Source organism: Heterodontus francisci, chromosome 29 (genome assembly GCF_036365525.1).
Source record: "Heterodontus francisci isolate sHetFra1 chromosome 29, sHetFra1.hap1, whole genome shotgun sequence".
In the NCBI taxonomy this organism is placed as follows: domain Eukaryota; kingdom Metazoa; phylum Chordata; class Chondrichthyes; order Heterodontiformes; family Heterodontidae; genus Heterodontus; species Heterodontus francisci.
The window spans coordinates 2,139,490-2,159,101 of NC_090399.1; the positions used below are offsets into that span (position 1 = coordinate 2,139,490).

General features: G+C 39.1%; 1 protein-coding gene across 2 annotated transcripts in view; it reads right to left on the reverse strand.

Moving 5' to 3' along the window:
* Nucleotides 1-8,448: 8,448 nt before the first annotated feature.
* The window catches only part of LOC137345905 (HEPACAM family member 2-like), a 224,393-nt gene continuing 213,229 nt past the window's right edge, over nt 8,449-19,612 (reverse strand). For both annotated transcript variants that reach the window (XM_068009148.1, XM_068009147.1), the window contains exon 5: nt 8,449-9,336. In XM_068009148.1, the coding sequence (XP_067865249.1) occupies nt 9,230-9,336 (107 nt within the window). In that variant the 3' untranslated portion in view covers nt 8,449-9,229. The remainder of the gene's footprint in view (nt 9,337-19,612) is intronic.

Consider the following 19,612-nt stretch of genomic DNA (forward strand, 5'->3'; position numbering starts at 1 on the left):
ACCTACACTATTCCATTTTCATCCAAATGTCTATCCAATGACCACTTAAATGCCCTTAAAGTTGGCGAATCTACTACTGCTGCAGGCAGGGCGTTCCATGCCCTTACTGCTCTCTGAGTAAAGAAACTACCTCTCACATCTGTCCTATATCTATCACCCCTCAACTTGAAGCTATGTCCCCTCGTGTTTGCCATCACCATCCGAGGAAAAAGACACTCACTATCCACCCGATCTAACCCTCTGATTATCTTATATGTCTCTATTAAGTCACCTCTCCTCCTCCTTCTCTCCAACGAAAACAACCTCAAGTCCCTCAGCCTTTCCTCGTAAGACCTTCCCTCCATACCAGGCAACATCCTAGTAAATCTCCTCTGCACCCTTTCCATAGCTTCCACATCCTTCCTATAATGCGGTGACCAGAACTGCACGCAATACTCCAGGTGCGGTCTCACCAGAGTTTTGTACAGCTGCAGCATGACCTCGTGGCTCCGAAACTCGATCCCCCTACTAATAAAAGCTAACACACCATATGCCTTCTTAACAGCCCTATGAACCTGGATAGCAACTTTCAGGGATTTATGCACCTGGACACCAAGATCTCTCCGTTCATCTACACTACCAAGAATCTTCCCATTAGCCCAGTACTCTGCATTCCTGTTACTCCTTCCAAAGTGAATCACCTTACACTTTTCCGCATTAAACTCCATTTGCCATCTCTCAGCCCAGCTCTGCAGCCTATCTATGTCCCTCTGTACCCTACAACATCCTTCGGCACTATCCACAACTCCACCGACCTTAGTGTCATCTGCAAATTTACTAACCCACCCTTCTACACCCTCTTCCAGGTCATTTATAAAAATGACAAACAGCAATGGCCCCAAAACAGATCCTTGCGGTACACCACTAGTAACTAAACTCCTGGATGAACATTTGCCATCAACCACCACCCTCTGTCTTCTTTCAGCTAGCCAATTTCTGATCCAAAGCTCTAAATCACCTTCAACCCCTTCCGTATTTTCTGCAATAGCCTACCGTGGGGAACCTTATCAAACGCCTTACTGAAATCCATATAGACCACATCCACTGCTTTACCCTCATCCACCTGTTTGGTCACCTTCTCGAAAAACTCAATAAGGTTTGTGAGGCACGACCTACCCGTCACAAAACCGTGCTGACTATCTCTAATGAACTTACTCTTTTCAAGATGATTATAAATCCTGTCTCTTATTAACTTTTCCAACATTTTACCCACAACCGAAGTAAGGCTCACAGGTCTATAATTACCAGGGCTGTCTCTACTCCCCTTCTTGAACAAGGGGACAACATTTGCTATCCTCCAGTCTTCCGGCACTATTCCTGTCGACAATGACGACATAAAGATCAAGGACAAAGGCTCTGCAATCTCCTCCCTAGTTTCCCAGAGAATCCTAGGATAAATCCCATCTGGCCCAGGGGACTTATCTATTTTCACACTTTCCAAAATTGATAACACCTCCTCCTTGTGAACCTCAATCCCATCTAGCCTAGTAGCCTGAATCTCAGTATTCTCCTCAACAACATTTTCTTTCTCTACTGTAAATACTGACGCAAAATATTCATTTAACACTTCCCCTATCTCCTCTGATTCCACACACAACTTCCCACGACAATCCTTGATTGGCCCTAATCTAACTCTCGTCATTCTTTTATTCCTGATATACCTATAGAAAGCCTTAGGGTTTTCTCTGATCCTATCCGCCAATGACTTCTCGTGTCCTCTCCTTGCTCTTCTTAGCTCTCCCTTTAGATCCTTCCTGGCTAGCTTGTAGCTCTCAAGCGCCCTAACTGAGCCTTCATGTCTCATTCTAACATAAGCCGCCTTCTTCCTCTTGACAAGCGCTTCAACTTCTTTAGTAAACCACGGCTCCCTCGCTCGACAACTTCCTCCCTGCCTCACAGGTACAGACTTATCAAGGACACGCAGTAGCTGCTCCTTGAATAAGCTCCACATTTCGATTGTTCCCATCCCCTGCAGTTTCCTTCCCCATTCTACGCATCCTAAATCTTGCCTGATCACATCATAATTTCCTTTCCCCCAGCTATAATTTTTGCCCTGCGGTTATATACCTGTCCCTGCCCATCGCTAAGGTAAACCTAACCGAATTGTGATCACTATCACCAAAGTGCTCACCTACATCTAAATCTAACACCTGGCCGGGTTCATTTCCCAGTACCAAATCCAATATGGCATCGCCCCTGGTTGGCCTGTCTACATACTGTGTCAGAAAACCTTCCTGCACACACTGGACAAAAACTGACCCATCTAAAGTACTCGAACTATAGTATTTCCAGTCGATATTTGGAAAGTTGAAGTCCCCCATAACAACTACCCTGTTACTCTCGCCCCTGTCGAGAATCATCTTCGCTATCCTTTCCTCTACATCTCTGGAACTATTCGGAGGTCTATAAAAGACTCCCAACAGGGTAACCTCACCTCTCCCGTTTCTAACCTCGGCCCATACTACCTCAGTGGACGAGTCCTCAAACGTCCTTTCTGCCGCTGTAATACTCTCCTTGATTAACAATGCCACACCCCCCCCTCTTTTACCATCTTCTCTGTTCTTACTGAAACATCTAAATTCCGGAATCTGCAACATCCATTCCTGCCCCTGCTCTACCCATGTCTCCGAAATGGCCACTACATCGAGATCCCAGGTACCAACCCATGCTGCAAGCTCACCCACCTTATTCCGGATGCTCCTGGCGTTGAAGTAGACACACTTTAAACCAGGTTCTTGCTTGCCAGTGCCCTCTTGCGTCCTTGTAACCATATCCCTGACCTCACTACTCTCAATATCCTGTACACTGGCACTACAATTTAGGTTCCCATTCCCCTGCTGAATTAGTTTAAACCCCCCCGAAGAGCACTAGCAAATCTCCCCCCCAGGATATTGGTACCCCTCTGGTTCAGGTGAAGACCATCCTGTTTGTAGAGGTCCCACCTACCCCAGAAAGAGCCCCAATTATCCAGGAAACCAAAACCCTCCCTCCTGCACCATCCCTGCACATCTTCCCTTCCCATCTACTGTCAGAATTCTGAAGGGATCGTTCCCTCCGCGACACCCTGGTCCACTCCTCCATTTACCCCCAGCACCTTGTCCCCTTCCCACGGCACTTCTTATGCAATCGCAGGAGGTGTAATACCTGCCCATTTACCTCCTCTCTCTTCACTATCCCAGGCCCCAAACACTCCTTTCTGGTGAAGCAGTGATTTACTTGTACTTCTTTCAACGTAGTATACTGTATTCGCTGCTCACAGTGTGGTCTCCTCTACATTGGGGAGACCAAGCGCAGACTGGGTGACCGCTTTGCGGAACATCTCCGCTCAGTCCGCAAGCAGGACCCTGAGCTTCCGGTTGCTTGCCATTTCAACACTCCCCCCTGCTCTCATGCTCACATCTCTGTCCTGGGATTGCTGCAGTGTTCCAGTGAACATCAAGGCAAGCTCGAAGAACAGCATCTCATCTACCGATTGGGCACACTACAGCCTGCCGGACTGAACATTGAGTTCAATCATTTCAGAGCATGACTGGCCCCTTTTTATTTTTATTTTCTTTTATCTTGTTCTATCTTTTTTTTTACCATGTGCCTGTCTTTTACTGGGTTTTTCATAGTTGTGCTTTTGGCGAGGGCTGTTCATTATTCTGTCCTTGACAGAAATCTTTGCATCCTCATTGGCTACAGGTTAGGTCCCAGAGGACTGGAGAATAGCCAATGTTGTTCCTTTGTTTAAGAAGGGTGGCAAGGATAATCCAGGAAATTATAGGCCGGTGAGCCTTACGTCAGTGGTAGGGAAATTATTAGAGAGGATTCTTAGGGACAGAATTTGCTCCCATTTGGAAACAAATGGACTTATTGGCGAGAGACAGCATGGTTTTGTGAAGGGGAGGTCATGTCTCACTAATTTGATTGAATTTTTTGAGGAAGTGATGAAGATGATTGATGAAGGAAGGGCAGTGGATGTTGTCTGTATGGACTTCAGTAAAGCCTTTGACAAGGTCCCTCATGGCAGACTGGTACAAAAGGTGAAGTCACACGGGATCAGAGGTGAGCTGGCAAGATGGATATAGAACTGGCTCGGCCATAGAAGACAGAGGGTCGCAGTGGATGGGTGTTTTTCTGAATGGAGGGATGTGACTAGTGGTGTTCCGCAGGGATCAGTGCTGGGACCTTTGCTGTTTGTAGTATATATAAATGATTTGGAGGAAAATGTAGCTGGTCTGATTAGTAAGTTTGCGGACGACACAAAGGTTGGTGGAGTTGCGGATAGTGATGAGGATTGTCAGAGGATACAGCAGGATATAGATCGGTTGGAGACTTGGGCGGAGAAATGGCAGATGGAGTTTAATCCGGATAAATATGAGGTAATGCATTTTGGAAGGTCTAATGCAGGTGGGAGGTATACAGTAAATGGCAGAACCCTTAGGAGTATTGACAGGCAGAGAGATCTGGGCGTACAGGTCCACAGGTCACTGAAAGTGGCAACGCAGGTGGATAAGGTAGTCAAGAAGGCATTCGATATGCTTGCCTTCATTGGTCGGGGCATAGAGTATAAAAATTGGCAAGTCATGCTGCAGCTGTACAGAACCTTAGTTAGGCCACACTTAGAATATTGCGTGCAATTCTGGTTGCCACACTACCAGAAGGACGTGGAGGCTTTGGAGAGGGTACAGAAGAGGTTTACCAGGATGTTGCCTGGTCTGGAGGGCATTAGCTATGAGGAGAGGTTGGATAAACTCGAATTGTTTTCAATGGAACGACGGAGGTGGAGGGGCAACATGATAGAGGTTTACAAAGTTATAAGCGGCATGGACAGAGTGGATTGTCAGAAGCTTTTTCCCAGGGTGGAAGAGTCAGTTACAAGGGGACATAGGTTTCAGGTGAGAGGGGCAAAGTTTAGAGGGGATGTGCAAGGCAAGTTCTTTACACAGAGGGTGGTGAGTGCCTGGAACTTGCTGCCGGGGGAGGTGGTGGAAGCAGGTATGATAGCGACGTTTAAGAGGCATCTTGACAAATACATGATAGGATGGGGATAGAGGGATACAGTCCCCGTAAGTGCAGAAGGTTTTATTTTAGGAAGGCATCAAGATCGGCGCAGGCTTGGAGGGCCGAATGGCCTGTTCCTGTGCTGTACTGTTCTTTGTTCTGTCATTAACCCTCCACAATAATGCTTTGTCTTTCACCACACCATTAACACGCTCTCTTTGCCCCATCACCTCCTTGCCAGTTAATCTCTCCAGCCCCTGTCCTGTCACACACCTCTTACTTGCCCGCACTCCCACTTTACTTGCTTAAAACCCATTATATTTCCAACCTTTGCCAATTCTAATGAAAGGTCACAGACCTGAAATGTTTACTCTGTTTCTCTCTCTACAGATGCTGCCTGACCTGATACGTATTTCCAGAACTTTCTGTTTTTATTTCAGAATTCCATCATCCACAGTATTTTGTTTTTATTTTGCAGTATACCCCTTTACCTTACTTTTGTAGATCTCATTAAGGCATTCAACACCATCAGCAGAGCAGGGCTCTGCAAGATTTTGGGGAAAATTGGCTGTCCTCCAATGTCTTATCCACTCCTTCCATGACAACATGCACTGCTCTGTACAGTTTGATGTCTCCACTTCTAACAGTTTTGGAGTGAAGAATGGAATGTCAAGGGAGGGGTGATTAAGTACTCATTGCCTGGTACTTTTATTTATTTTATTTAGAGATACAGCACTGAAACAGGCCCTTCAGCCCACCGAGTCTGTGCCGACCAACAACCACCCATTTATACTAACCCTGCAGTAATCCCATATTCCCTACCACCTACCTACACTGGGGGCAATTTACAATGGCCAATTTACTATCAACCTGCAAGTCTTTGGCTGTGGGAGGAAACCAGAGCACGCGGCGGAAACCCACGCGGTTACAGGGAGAACTTGCAAACTGGATGTTACAAATGAAAAAATATATAGAAGTTGCAATACATGGCCTCATCTTGAAACCACAGCCTCGTACTCTGTGCTGAACCCTCACCACAAAAGCCAGCTATCTTGTCCATCAGTCAGTGGGGACTCTTCACTGTCATGTTAAGTAGGTCACAAAACTTGTTTGATCTGGTCTTAGTTTAAAATATCGGTTCATGAATAAAACAAAAACATGAGGTGGGCAGGAAGTGATAGATTGTTATCTAATGGAATAATGGGTGTTGGTCAAACAGTGTGTAACTCAATGTAGAGATGTACACAGTTCCAGTAAACATAGAGATGGACACAATAACAAGAAATGCTGGATTCACTCAGCAGGTCTGGCAGCATCTGTGGAAAGAGAAGCAGAGTTAACGTTTCGGGTCAGTGACCCTTAGTTCCGAAGAAGGGTCACTGACCCGAAACGTTAACTCTGCTTCTCTTTCCACAGATGCTGCCAGACCTGCTGAGTGAATCCAGCATTTCTTGTTTTTGTTTCAGATTTCCAGCATCCGCAGTATTTTGCTTTTATTTGAGATGGACACAATGTCTGTTATTGTCATTTACTGAAATTTTCCCCATTTGGAAAGTGACTGACATTTTATTTTTTTTTAAATTTTTTTATTCTTTCATGGGATGTGGGCATCGCAGGCCAGGCCAGCATTTATTGCCCATCCCTAATTGCCCTTGAACTGAGTGTCTTGCTAGGCCATTTCGAGGGCATGTAAGAGTCGACCACATTGCTGTGGATCTGGAGTCACATGTCGGCCAGACCAGGTAAGGACAGCAGATTTCCTTCCCTAAAGGACATTAGTGAACCCAATGGGTTTTTACAACAATCGACAATGGTTTCATGGCCATCATTAGACTTGCTTTAAATTCCAGATTTATTAATTGAATTCAAATTCCATCTTCTGCTGTGGTGGGATTCGAACCCATGTCCCCTGAGCAATACCTGGGTCTCTGGGTTACTAGTCCAGTGACAATACCAGTATGCCACCGCTTCCCCGTTAACTGTACATTAACTACACTATAGACAGGTTTTCTCAATTTTCTAAGTTGAAATTGTAATTTTCATTTGTGTCAGTGACTGAATTAATGGACAGGGGAATGTCCATGGATATTGTTTATCTGGGCATCCGGAAGACATTCGATAAAGTCCATCACAAGAAATTATTGGCTAAAATTGAAGCCCATGGAATTGGAGGAAAATTATTGACCAAGTTTGGACGTTAGCTGAGTGACAGGCAACAGAGAGAAGGGATAATGGGCATGGGCTCGACTTGGCAGGATAGGATTAGTGATGTCCCACAAGGATCTGTGTTGGGGCCTCAACAATTCACCATATTTAGTAAAGACTTAGATGATTGGATGGAAAGCCGCCTATCTATATTTGCCTTTAGCACAAAGATGGGTGACATTGTAAGCATTGAAGATGGAAGTGTAAAATTACAAAGAAATATTAATAGATTCAGTGAATGGAGCAATACTGTGGCCACAAGATTTCATTGTAGACGAATGTGAGGTCATCCACTTTGAACCGAAAAGGGATAGCACAGGGCTATGGGAAAAAAGGCAGTGGGTAAGACTGGCTGAGTTCCTCTTGCAAAGAGACAGCAGAAACACAATGGGTTGAATGGCCTCCTTCTGTGCTGATAGGCATTCAGTGATTCTTTCTAAATGGTGAAAAGCTAGAAACAGTGGAAGTCTAAGCAGAGTTGGAGTGCAGGGACACATCATTAAAATGTCATGAAGAGGTACAGAAAATAATCCAAAGATAATGGAATGCTGTCTTTTATAACTAGAGGACTAGAATACTAGGGGGTGGAAATCATACAACAGTTATTGTTATGGAATTTCCATATATTTTTGTTAAAACTTGGAATCTATATTTTTAAATTGAAGAGGCTGACCATTGGGTGTTTTTTTTTAAAGCAAGTTCAACAAAAGTTGACCAGTAAACAAGTTTTTACTGGAAAGCAGACGATTTCAAGTAAATACCACAGGGGTTTTACTTAAGAGCGATTCCTTGTAATAACAAGCGATAATTTATGATTAGCCAAGAAAAAAAAATTGGTTTCACTTTGAATGTTTAAAGCTGTTGGTTTTTGGACGAAAAGAGGCAATTGGAATTGGATATGGACCTGCTAGGACTTCAGAAGAAAAATGTTAGCTCTCTTTGAAGAATCCCTGTATGCAGTCATACTCTTGCTTCCTGTATTTCTGAAGACATCATGAATTTTGTATAAACCTTGCATCTATAAAAGGACTTTGCATCGTATGTGTGAATACTGAAACTTCTGCTGCTGCACACCTGCTGTAAGATCTATGTGAAGCCGTCTGCAGCTGAATTTATACCCAAAACAGATTTATCAACCTCGCCTGGAAATATTCCTAGTGACCACCAACTATTCGACTTTGGGACACCTCACCAAACCTAAAGACTTCCTTCCATATCTTTTCAGACAAAGTTTTTTTATTCCTTCTATTTCTTTGTAACAGCTGTAAAAACAAAAACCCTTTTTCCCAGTTAACCAGTTTTTGGATGCATGTGCATGAGGGTAGGATAATAATATGGAGCTTTAATATCTCAATTCGCAGATATATTTGCTTCACTATTGGTTAAGACTTGGTTGATAATAAATGGATAATTTTGTTGTTTATTAAAAAAACCTGGTTGGTGTGTTTTATTCTGGGGACAAATAGAATATCTAATTGGCTGTTTCAGCAAGTGGGAAAATTAATTAATTTGCTGTGTTCTGTGGAGAAGTGGAACTGAATTAACAGTGCACTGCTCACACCTCGGTCGTAATATTGTACAACTAGTGTCAGAGCTGTCCGCTGTTTGATTTGAGCACTTTGCTGATAATGGACAGAGTCCATTTGCAGTGAGGCACAAACACACAAAGATTGTGATAGGAGAAACCCATTGCAAATGTATTAATGGTACTTATATGGCTTCTTCTTTTTTTGTTTTGTCAATAGTTTCTTGACTGCAATGTGCTACATGCAACAGAACAGATAATGTCTTTGTAGCGAAGCTTTCCAACTCACTGTTTTAAAATAAACTGGTAAACAGTTGGTGAGAATAACTGTAGTACAGTGAAACTAAACCCTCTAGTATCTCCATCATGACCAAAGAATGTTGCATGAAAATATAACACATGGCAAATATAGCAGATATATTCCCAGACTGCAGTCAAATATACTTGTGTGTCAATGTACAAATGAACCAGACATTATCTTCCCCTTCTGTTAGTCGTTCGAACATTGCACATAATCTTGGTCTCAGATGAACTGGTTACAGAAACTTTCTTCTTAACTTCACTGTTTTCATAAATTACATCTGAAATAATGAACAAAAAATATTAGTGGGTTCAGCGTAACAGAAAACTCATGATTTATACCGATCTATAACTGTCTCTGTGTGTTACTGTTATAAACACTCCTGTAGTGTCTGTTAATGTGTTACTGATTTATACCGATCTATAACTGTCTCTGTGTGTTACTGTTATATACACTCCTGTAGTGTCTGTTAATGTGTTACTGATTTATACCGATCTATAACTGTCTCTGCGTGTTACTGTTATCTACACTCCTGTAGTGTCTGTTAATGTGTTACTGATTTATACCGATCTATAACTGTCTCTGCCTGTTACTGTTATATACACTCCTGTAGTGTCTGTGAATGTGTTACTGATTTATACCGATCTATAACTGTCTCTGCGTGTTACTGTTATATACACTCCTGTAGTGTCTGTTAATGTGTTACTGATTTATACCGATCTATAACTGTCTCTGTGTGTTACTGTTATATACACTCCTGTAGTGTCTGTTAATGTGTTACTGATTTATACCGATCTATAACTGTCTCTGCGTGTTACTGTTATATACACTCCTGGAGTGTCTGTTAATGTGTTACTGATTTATACCGATCTATAAATGTCTCTGTGTGTTACTGTTTTATACCGATCTATAACTGTCTCTGTGTGTTACTGTTATATACACTCCTGTAGTGTCTGTTAATGTGTTACTGATTTATACCGATCTATAACTGTCTCTGCGTGTTACTGTTATATACACTCCTGTAGTGTGTGTTAATGAGTTACTGATTTGTTCCGATCTATAACTGTCTCTGTGTGTTACTGTTATATACACTCCTGTAGTGTCTGTTATTGTGTTACTGATTTATTCCGATCTATAACTGTCTCTGTGTGTCACTGTTATATACACTCCTGTAGTGTCTGTTAATGTGTTACTGATTTATACCGATCTATAACTGTCTCTGCGTGTTACTGTTATATACACTCCTGTAGTGTCTGTTAATGTGTTACTGATTTGTTCCGATCTATAACTGTCTCTGTGTGTTACTGTTATATACGCTCCTGTAGTGTCTGTTAATGTGTTACTGATTTATACAGATCTATAACTGTCTCTGTGTGTTACTGTTATATACACTCCTGTAGTGTCTGTTAATGTGTTACTGATTTATACAGATCTATAACTGTCTCTGTGTGTTACTGTTATATACACTCCTGCAGTGTCTGTTAATGTGTTACTGATTTATACCGATCTATAACTGTCTCTGTGTGTTACTGTTATATACGCTCCTGTAGTGTCTGTTAATGTGTTACTGATTTATTCCGATCTATAACTGTCTCTGTGTGTTACTGTTATATACGCTCCTGTAGTGTCTGTTAATGTGTGACTGATTTATACAGATCTATAACTGTCTCTGTGTGTTACTGTTATATACACTCCTGTAGCGTCTGTTAATGTGTTACTGATTTATACCGATCTATAACTGTCTCTGTGTGTTACTGTTATATACATTCCTGTAGTGTCTGTTAATGTGTTACTGACTTATACCGATCTATAACTGTCTCTGCGTGTTACTGTTATATACACTCCTGTAGTGTCTGTTAATGTGTTACTGATTTATACCGATCTATATCTGTCTCTGTGTGTTACTGTTATATACACTCCTGTAGTGTCTGTTAATGTGTTACTGATTTATACCGATCTATAACTGTCTCTGTGTGTTACTGTTATATACACTCCTGTAGTGTCTGTTAATGTGTTACTGATTTATTCCGATCTATAACTGTCTCTGTGTGTTACTGTTATATACACTCCTGTAGTGTCTGTTAATGTGTTACTTATTTGTTCCGATCTATAACTGTCTCTGTGTGTTACTGTTATATACACTCCTGTAGTGTCTGTTAATGTGTTACTGATTTATTCCGATCTATAACTGTCTCTGTGTGTTACTGTTATATACACTCCTGTAGTGTCTGTTAATGTGTTACTGATTTATACCGATCTATAACTGTCTCTGTGTGTTAATGTTATATACAATCCTGTAGTGTCTGTTAATGTGTTACTGATTTATACAGATCTATAACTGTCTCTGTGTGTTAATGTTATATACACTCCTGTAGTGTCTGTTAATGTGTTACTGATTTATACAGATCTATAACTGTTTCTGCGTGTTACTGTTATATACACTCCTGTCGTGTCTGTTAATGTGTTACTGATTTATACCGATCTATAACTGTCTCTGTGTGTTACTGTTATATACACTCCTGTAGTGTCTGTTAATGTGTTACTGATTTATACAGATCTATAACTGTCTCTGCGTGTTACTGTTATATACACTCCTGTAGTGTCTGTTAATGTGTTACTGATTTATACCGATCTATAACTGTCTCTGTGTGTTAATGTTATATACACTCCTGTAGTGTCTGTTAATGTGTTACTGATTTATACCGATCTATAACTGTCTCTGTGTGTTAATGTTATATACACTCCTGTAGTGTCTGTTAATGTGTTACTGATTTATACCGATCTATAACTGTCTCTGTGTGTTAATGTTATATACACTCCTGTAGTGTCTGTTAATGTGTTACTGATTTATACCGATCTATAACTGTCTCTGCGTGTTACTGTTATATACACTCCTGTAGTGTCTGTTAATGTGTTACTGATTTATACCGATCTATAACTGTCTCTGTGTGTTACTGTTATATACACTCCTGTAGTGTCTGTTAATGTGTTACTGATTTATACCGATCTATAACTGTCTCTGTGTGTTACTGTTATATACACTCCTGTAGTGTCTGTTAATGTGTTACTGATTTATACCGATCTATATCTGTCTCTGTGTGTTACTGTTATATACACTCCTGTACTGTCTGTTAATGTGTTACTGATTTATACAGATCTATAACTGTCTCTGCGTGTTACTGTTATATACACTCCTGTAGTGTCTGTTAATGCGTTACTGATTTATACTGATCTATAACTGTATCTGTGTGTGACTGTTATATACACTCCTGTAGTGTCTGTTAATGTGTTACTGATTTATACCGATCTATATCTGTCTCTGTGTGTTACTGTTACATACACTCCTGTAGTGTCTGTTAATGTGTTACTGATTTATACCGATCTATATCTGTCTCTGTGTGTTACTGTTATATACACTCCTGTAGTGTCTGTTAATGTGTTACTGATTTATACCGATCTATAACTGTCTCTGTGTGTTACTGTTATATACACTCCTGTAGTGTCTGTTAATGTGTTACTGATTTATACCGATCTATATCTGTCTCTGTGTGTTACTTTTATATACACTCTTGTAGTGTCTGTTAATGTGTTACTGATTTATACCGATCTATAGCTGTCTCTGTGTGTTAATGTTATATACACTCCTGTAGTGTCTGTTAATGTGTTACTGATTTATACCGATCTATATCTGTCTCTGTGTGTTACTGTTATATACACTCCTGTAGTGTCTGTTAATGTGTTACTGATTTATACCGATCTATAACTGTCTCTGTGTGTTAATGTTATATACACTCCTGCAGTGTCTGTTAATGTGTTAATGATTTATACCGATCTATATCTGTCTCTGTGTGTTACTGTTATATACACTCCTGTACTGTCTGTTAATGTGTTACTGATTTATACCGATCTATATCTGTCTCTGTGTGTTACTGTTATATCCACTCCTGTAGTGTCTGTTAATGTGTTACTGATTTATACCGATCTATAACTGTCTCTGTGTGTTACTGTTATATACACTCCTGTAGTGTCTGTTAATGTGTTACTGATTTATACCGATCTATATCTGTCTCTGTGTGTTACTGTTATATACACTCCTGTAGTGTCTGTTAATGTGTTACTGATTTATACCGATCTATAACTGTCTCTGCGTGTTACTGTTATATACACTCCTGTAGTGTCTGTTAATGTGTTACTGATTTATACCGATCTATAACTGTCTCTGTGTGTTACTGTTATATACACTCCTGTAGTGTCTGTTAATGTGTTACTGATTTATACCGATCTATATCTGTCTCTGTGTGTTACTGTTATATACACTCCTGTAGTGTCTGTTAATGTGTAACTGATTTATACAGATCAATAAATGTCTCTGTGTGTTACTGTTATATACACTCCTGTAGTGTCTGTTAATGTGTTACTGATTTATTCCGATCTATAACTGTCTCTGTGTGTTACTGTTATATACGCTCCTGTAGTGTCTGTTAATGTGTGACTGATTTATACAGATCTATAACTGTCTCTGTGTGTTACTGTTATATACACTCCTGTAGCGTCTGTTAATGTGTTACTGATTTATACCGATCTATAACTGTCTCTGTGTGTTACTGTTATATACATTCCTGTAGTGTCTGTTAATGTGTTACTGACTTATACCGATCTATAACTGTCTCTGCGTGTTACTGTTATATACACTCCTGTAGTGTCTGTTAATGTGTTACTGATTTATACCGATCTATATCTGTCTCTGTGTGTTACTGTTATATACACTCCTGTAGTGTCTGTTAATGTGTTACTGATTTATACCGATCTATAACTGTCTCTGTGTGTTACTGTTATATACACTCCTGTAGTGTCTGTTAATGTGTTACTGATTTATTCCGATCTATAACTGTCTCTGTGTGTTACTGTTATATACATTCCTTTAGTGTCTGTTAATGTGTTACTGATTTATACCGATCTATAACTGTCTCTGTGTGTTACTGTTATATACACTCCTGTACTGTCTGTTAATGTGTTACTTATTTGTTCCGATCTATAACTGTCTCTGTGTGTTACTGTTATATACACTCCTGTATTGTCTGTTAATGTGTTACTTATTTGTTCCGATCTATAACTGTCTCTGTGTGTTACTGTTATATACACTCCTGTACTGTCTGTTAATGTGTTACTTATTTGTTCCGATCTATAACTGTCTCTGTGTGTTAATGTTATATACACTCCTGTACTGTCTGTTAATGTGTTACTTATTTGTTCCGATCTATAACTGTCTCTGTGTGTTACTGTTATATACACTCCTGTATTGTCTGTTAATGTGTTACTGATTTATACCGATCTATAACTGTCTCTGTGTGTTACTGTTATATACACTCCTGTAGTGTCTGTTAATGTGTTACTGATTTATTCCGATCTATAACTGTCTCTGTGTGTTACTGTTATATACATTCCTTTAGTGTCTGTTAATGTGTTACTGATTTATACCGATCTATAACTGTCTCTGCCTGTTACTGTTATATACACTCCTGTAGTATCTGTTAATGTGTTACTGATTTATTCCGATCTATAACTGTCTCTGTGTGTTACTGTTATATACACTCCTGTAGTGTCTGTTAATGTGTTACTGATTTATACCGATCTATAACTGTCTCTGTGTGTTAATGTTATATACAATCCTGTAGTGTCTGTTAATGTGTTACTGATTTATACAGATCTATAACTGTCTCTGTGTGTTAATGTTATATACACTCCTGTAGTGTCTGTTAATGTGTTACTGATTTATACAGATCTATAACTGTTTCTGCGTGTTACTGTTATATACACTCCTGTCGTGTCTGTTAATGTGTTACTGATTTATACCGATCTATAACTGTCTCTGTGTGTTACTGTTATATACACTCCTGTAGTGTCTGTTAATGTGTTACTGATTTATACAGATCTATAACTGTCTCTGCGTGTTACTGTTATATACACTCCTGTAGTGTCTGTTAATGTGTTACTGATTTATACCGATCTATAACTGTCTCTGTGTGTTAATGTTATATACACTCCTGTAGTGTCTGTTAATGTGTTACTGATTTATACCGATCTATAACTGTCTCTGTGTGTTAATGTTATATACACTCCTGTAGTGTCTGTTAATGTGTTACTGATTTATACCGATCTATAACTGTCTCTGTGTGTTAATGTTATATACACTCCTGTAGTGTCTGTTAATGTGTTACTGATTTATACCGATCTATAACTGTCTCTGCGTGTTACTGTTATATACACTCCTGTAGTGTCTGTTAATGTGTTACTGATTTATACCGATCTATAACTGTCTCTGTGTGTTACTGTTATATACACTCCTGTAGTGTCTGTTAATGTGTTACTGATTTATACCGATCTATAACTGTCTCTGTGTGTTACTGTTATATACACTCCTGTAGTGTCTGTTAATGTGTTACTGATTTATACCGATCTATATCTGTCTCTGTGTGTTACTGTTATATACACTCCTGTACTGTCTGTTAATGTGTTACTGATTTATACAGATCTATAACTGTCTCTGCGTGTTACTGTTATATACACTCCTGTAGTGTCTGTTAATGCGTTACTGATTTATACTGATCTATAACTGTATCTGTGTGTGACTGTTATATACACTCCTGTAGTGTCTGTTAATGTGTTACTGATTTATACCGATCTATATCTGTCTCTGTGTGTTACTGTTACATACACTCCTGTAGTGTCTGTTAATGTGTTACTGATTTATACCGATCTATATCTGTCTCTGTGTGTTACTGTTATATACACTCCTGTAGTGTCTGTTAATGTGTTACTGATTTATACCGATCTATAACTGTCTCTGTGTGTTACTGTTATATACACTCCTGTAGTGTCTGTTAATGTGTTACTGATTTATACCGATCTATATCTGTCTCTGTGTGTTACTTTTATATACACTCCTGTAGTGTCTGTTAATGTGTTACTGATTTATACCGATCTATAGCTGTCTCTGTGTGTTAATGTTATATACACTCCTGTAGTGTCTGTTAATGTGTTACTGATTTATACCGATCTATATCTGTCTCTGTGTGTTACTGTTATATACACTCCTGTAGTGTCTGTTAATGTGTTACTGATTTATACCGATCTATAACTGTCTCTGTGTGTTAATGTTATATACACTCCTGCAGTGTCTGTTAATGTGTTAATGATTTATACCGATCTATATCTGTCTCTGTGTGTTACTGTTATATACACTCCTGTACTGTCTGTTAATGTGTTACTGATTTATACCGATCTATATCTGTCTCTGTGTGTTACTGTTATATCCACTCCTGTAGTGTCTGTTAATGTGTTACTGATTTATACCGATCTATAACTGTCTCTGTGTGTTACTGTTATATACACTCCTGTAGTGTCTGTTAATGTGTTACTGATTTATACCGATCTATATCTGTCTCTGTGTGTTACTGTTATATACACTCCTGTAGTGTCTGTTAATGTGTAACTGATTTATACAGATCAATAAATGTCTCTGTGTGTTACTGTTATATACACTCCTGTAGTGTCTGTTAATGTGTTACTGATTTATACCGATCTATAACTGTCTCTGTGTGTTACTGTTATATACACTCCTGTAGTGTCTGTTAATGTGTTACTGATTTATACAGATCAATAAATGTCTCTGTGTGTTACTGTTATATATACTCCTGTAGTGTCTGTTAATGTGTTACTGATTTATACCGATCTATAACTGTCTCTGTGTGTTACTGTTATATACACTCCTGTAGTGTCTGTTAATGTGTTACTGATTTATACAGATCAATAAATGTCTCTGTGTGTTACTGTTATATATACTCCTGTAGTGTCTGTTAATGTGTTACTGATTTATACCGATCTATAACTGTCTCTGTGTGTTACTGTTATATACACTCCTGTAGTGTCTGTTAATGTGTTACTGATTTATACCGATCTATAACTGTCTCTGTGTGTTACTGTTATATACATTCCTTTAGTGTCTGTTAATGTGTTACTGATTTATACCGATCTATAACTGTCTCTGTGTGTTACTGTTATATACACTCCTGTAGTGTCTGTTAATGTGTTACTGATTTATACCGATCTATAACGGTCTCTGTGTGTTAATGTTAAATACACTCTTGTATTGTCTGTTAATGTGTTACTGATTTATACCGATCTATAAATGTCTCTGCCTGTTAGTGTTATATACACTCCTGTAGTGTCTGTTAATGTGTTACTGATTCATACCGATCTATAACTGTCTCTGTGTGTTACTGTTATATACACTCCTGTAGTGTCTGTTAATGTGTTACTGATTTATACCGATCTATAACTGTCTCTGTGTGTTACTGTTATATACACTCCTGTAGTGTCTGTTAAAGTGTTACTGATATATACCGATCTATAACTGTATCTGTGTGTTACTGTTATATACACTCCTGTAGTGTCTGTTAATGTGTTACTGATTTATACCGATCTATAACTGTCTCTGCGTGTTACTGTTATATACACTCCTGTAGTGTCTGTTAATGTGTTACTGATTTATACCGATATATAACTGTCTCTGTGTGTTACTGTTATATACACTTCTGTAGTGTCTGTTAATGTGTTACTGATTTATACCGATCTATAACTGTCTCTGTGTGTTACTGTTATATACACTCCTGTAGTGTCTGTTAATGTGTTACTGATTTATACCGATCTATAACTGTCTCTGTGTGTTACTGTTATATACACTCCTGTAGTGTCTGTTAATGTGTTACTGATTTATACCGACCTATAACTGTCTCTGTGTGTTAGTGTTATATACACTCCTGTAGTGTCTGTTAATGTGTTACTGATTTATACCGATCTATAACTGTCTCTGTGTGTTACTGTTATATACACTCCTGTAGTGTCTGTTAATGTGTTACTGATTTATACCGATCTATAACTGTCTCTGTGTGTTACTGTTATATACACTCCTGTAGTGTCTGTTAATGTGTTACTGATTTATACCGATCTATAACTGTCTCTGTGTGTTACTGTTATATACACTCCTGTAGTGTCTGTTAATGTGTTACTGATTTATACCGACCTATAACTGTCTCTGTGTGTTAGTGTTATATACACTCCTGTAGTGTCTGTTAATGTGTTACTGATTTATACCGATCTATAACTGTCTCTGTGTGTTACTGTTATATACACTCCTGTATTGTCTGTTAATGTGGTACTGATTTATACCGATCTATAACTGTCTCTGTGTGTTACTGTTATATACACTCCTGTAGTGTCTGTTAATGTGTTACTGATTTATACCGATCTATAACTGTCTCTGTGTGTTACTGTTATATACACTCCTGTAGTGTCTGTTAATGTGTTACTGATTTATACTGACCTATAACTGTCTCTGTGTGTTAGTGTTATATACACTCCTGTAGTGTCTGTTAATGTGTTACTGATTTATACCGATCTATAACTGTCTCTGTGTGTTACTGTTATATACACTCCTGTAGTGTCTGTTAATGTGTTACTGATTTATACCGATCTATAACTGTCTCTGTGTGTTACTGTTATATACACTCCTGTACTGTCTGTTAATGTGTTACTGATTTATACCGATCTACAACTGTCTCTGTGTGTTACTGTTATATACATTCCTGCAGTGTCTGTTAATGTGTTACTGATTTATACCGATCTATAACAGTCTCTGTGTGTGACTGTTATATACACTCCTGTAGTGTCTGTTAATGTGTTACTGATTTATTCCGATCTATAGCTGTCTCTGTGTGTTACTGTTATATACACTCCTGTAGTGTCTGTTAATGTGTTACTGATATATACCGTTCTATAACTGTCTCTGTGTGTTACTGTTATATACACTCCTGTAGTGTCTGTTAATGTGTTACTGATTTATACCGATCTATAACTGTCTCTGTGTGTTACTGTTATATACACTCCTGTAGTGTCTGTTAATGTGTTACTGATTTATTCCGATCTATAACTGTCTCTGTGTGTTACTGTTATATACACTCCTGTAGTGTCTGTTAATGTGTTACTGATTTATACCGATCTATAACTGTCTCTGCGTGTTACTGTTATATACACTCCTGTACTGTCTGTTAATGTGTTACTTATTTGTTCCGATCTATAACTGTCTCTGTGTGTTACTGTTATATACACTCCTGTAGTGTCTGTTAATGTGTTACTGATTTATTCCGATCTATAACTGTCTCTGTGTGTTAGAACATAGAAGAACATAGAAAAAATACAGCACAGAACAGGCCCTTCGGCCCACGATGTTGTGCCGATCCTTTGTCCTCTGTCAAGGACAATTTAATCTATACCCCATCATTCTCCTTTATCCATATACCTATCTAAAAGCCGTTTGAAAGTCCCTAAAGTTTCTGACTCAACAACTTCCCCAGGCAAGGCATTCCATGCCCCGACCACTCTCTGGGTAAAGAACCTTCCCCTGACATCCCCCTTATATCTCCCACCCTTCACCTTAAATTTATGACCCCTTGTAACGCTTTGCTCCACCCGGGGAAAAAGTTTCTGACTGTCTACCC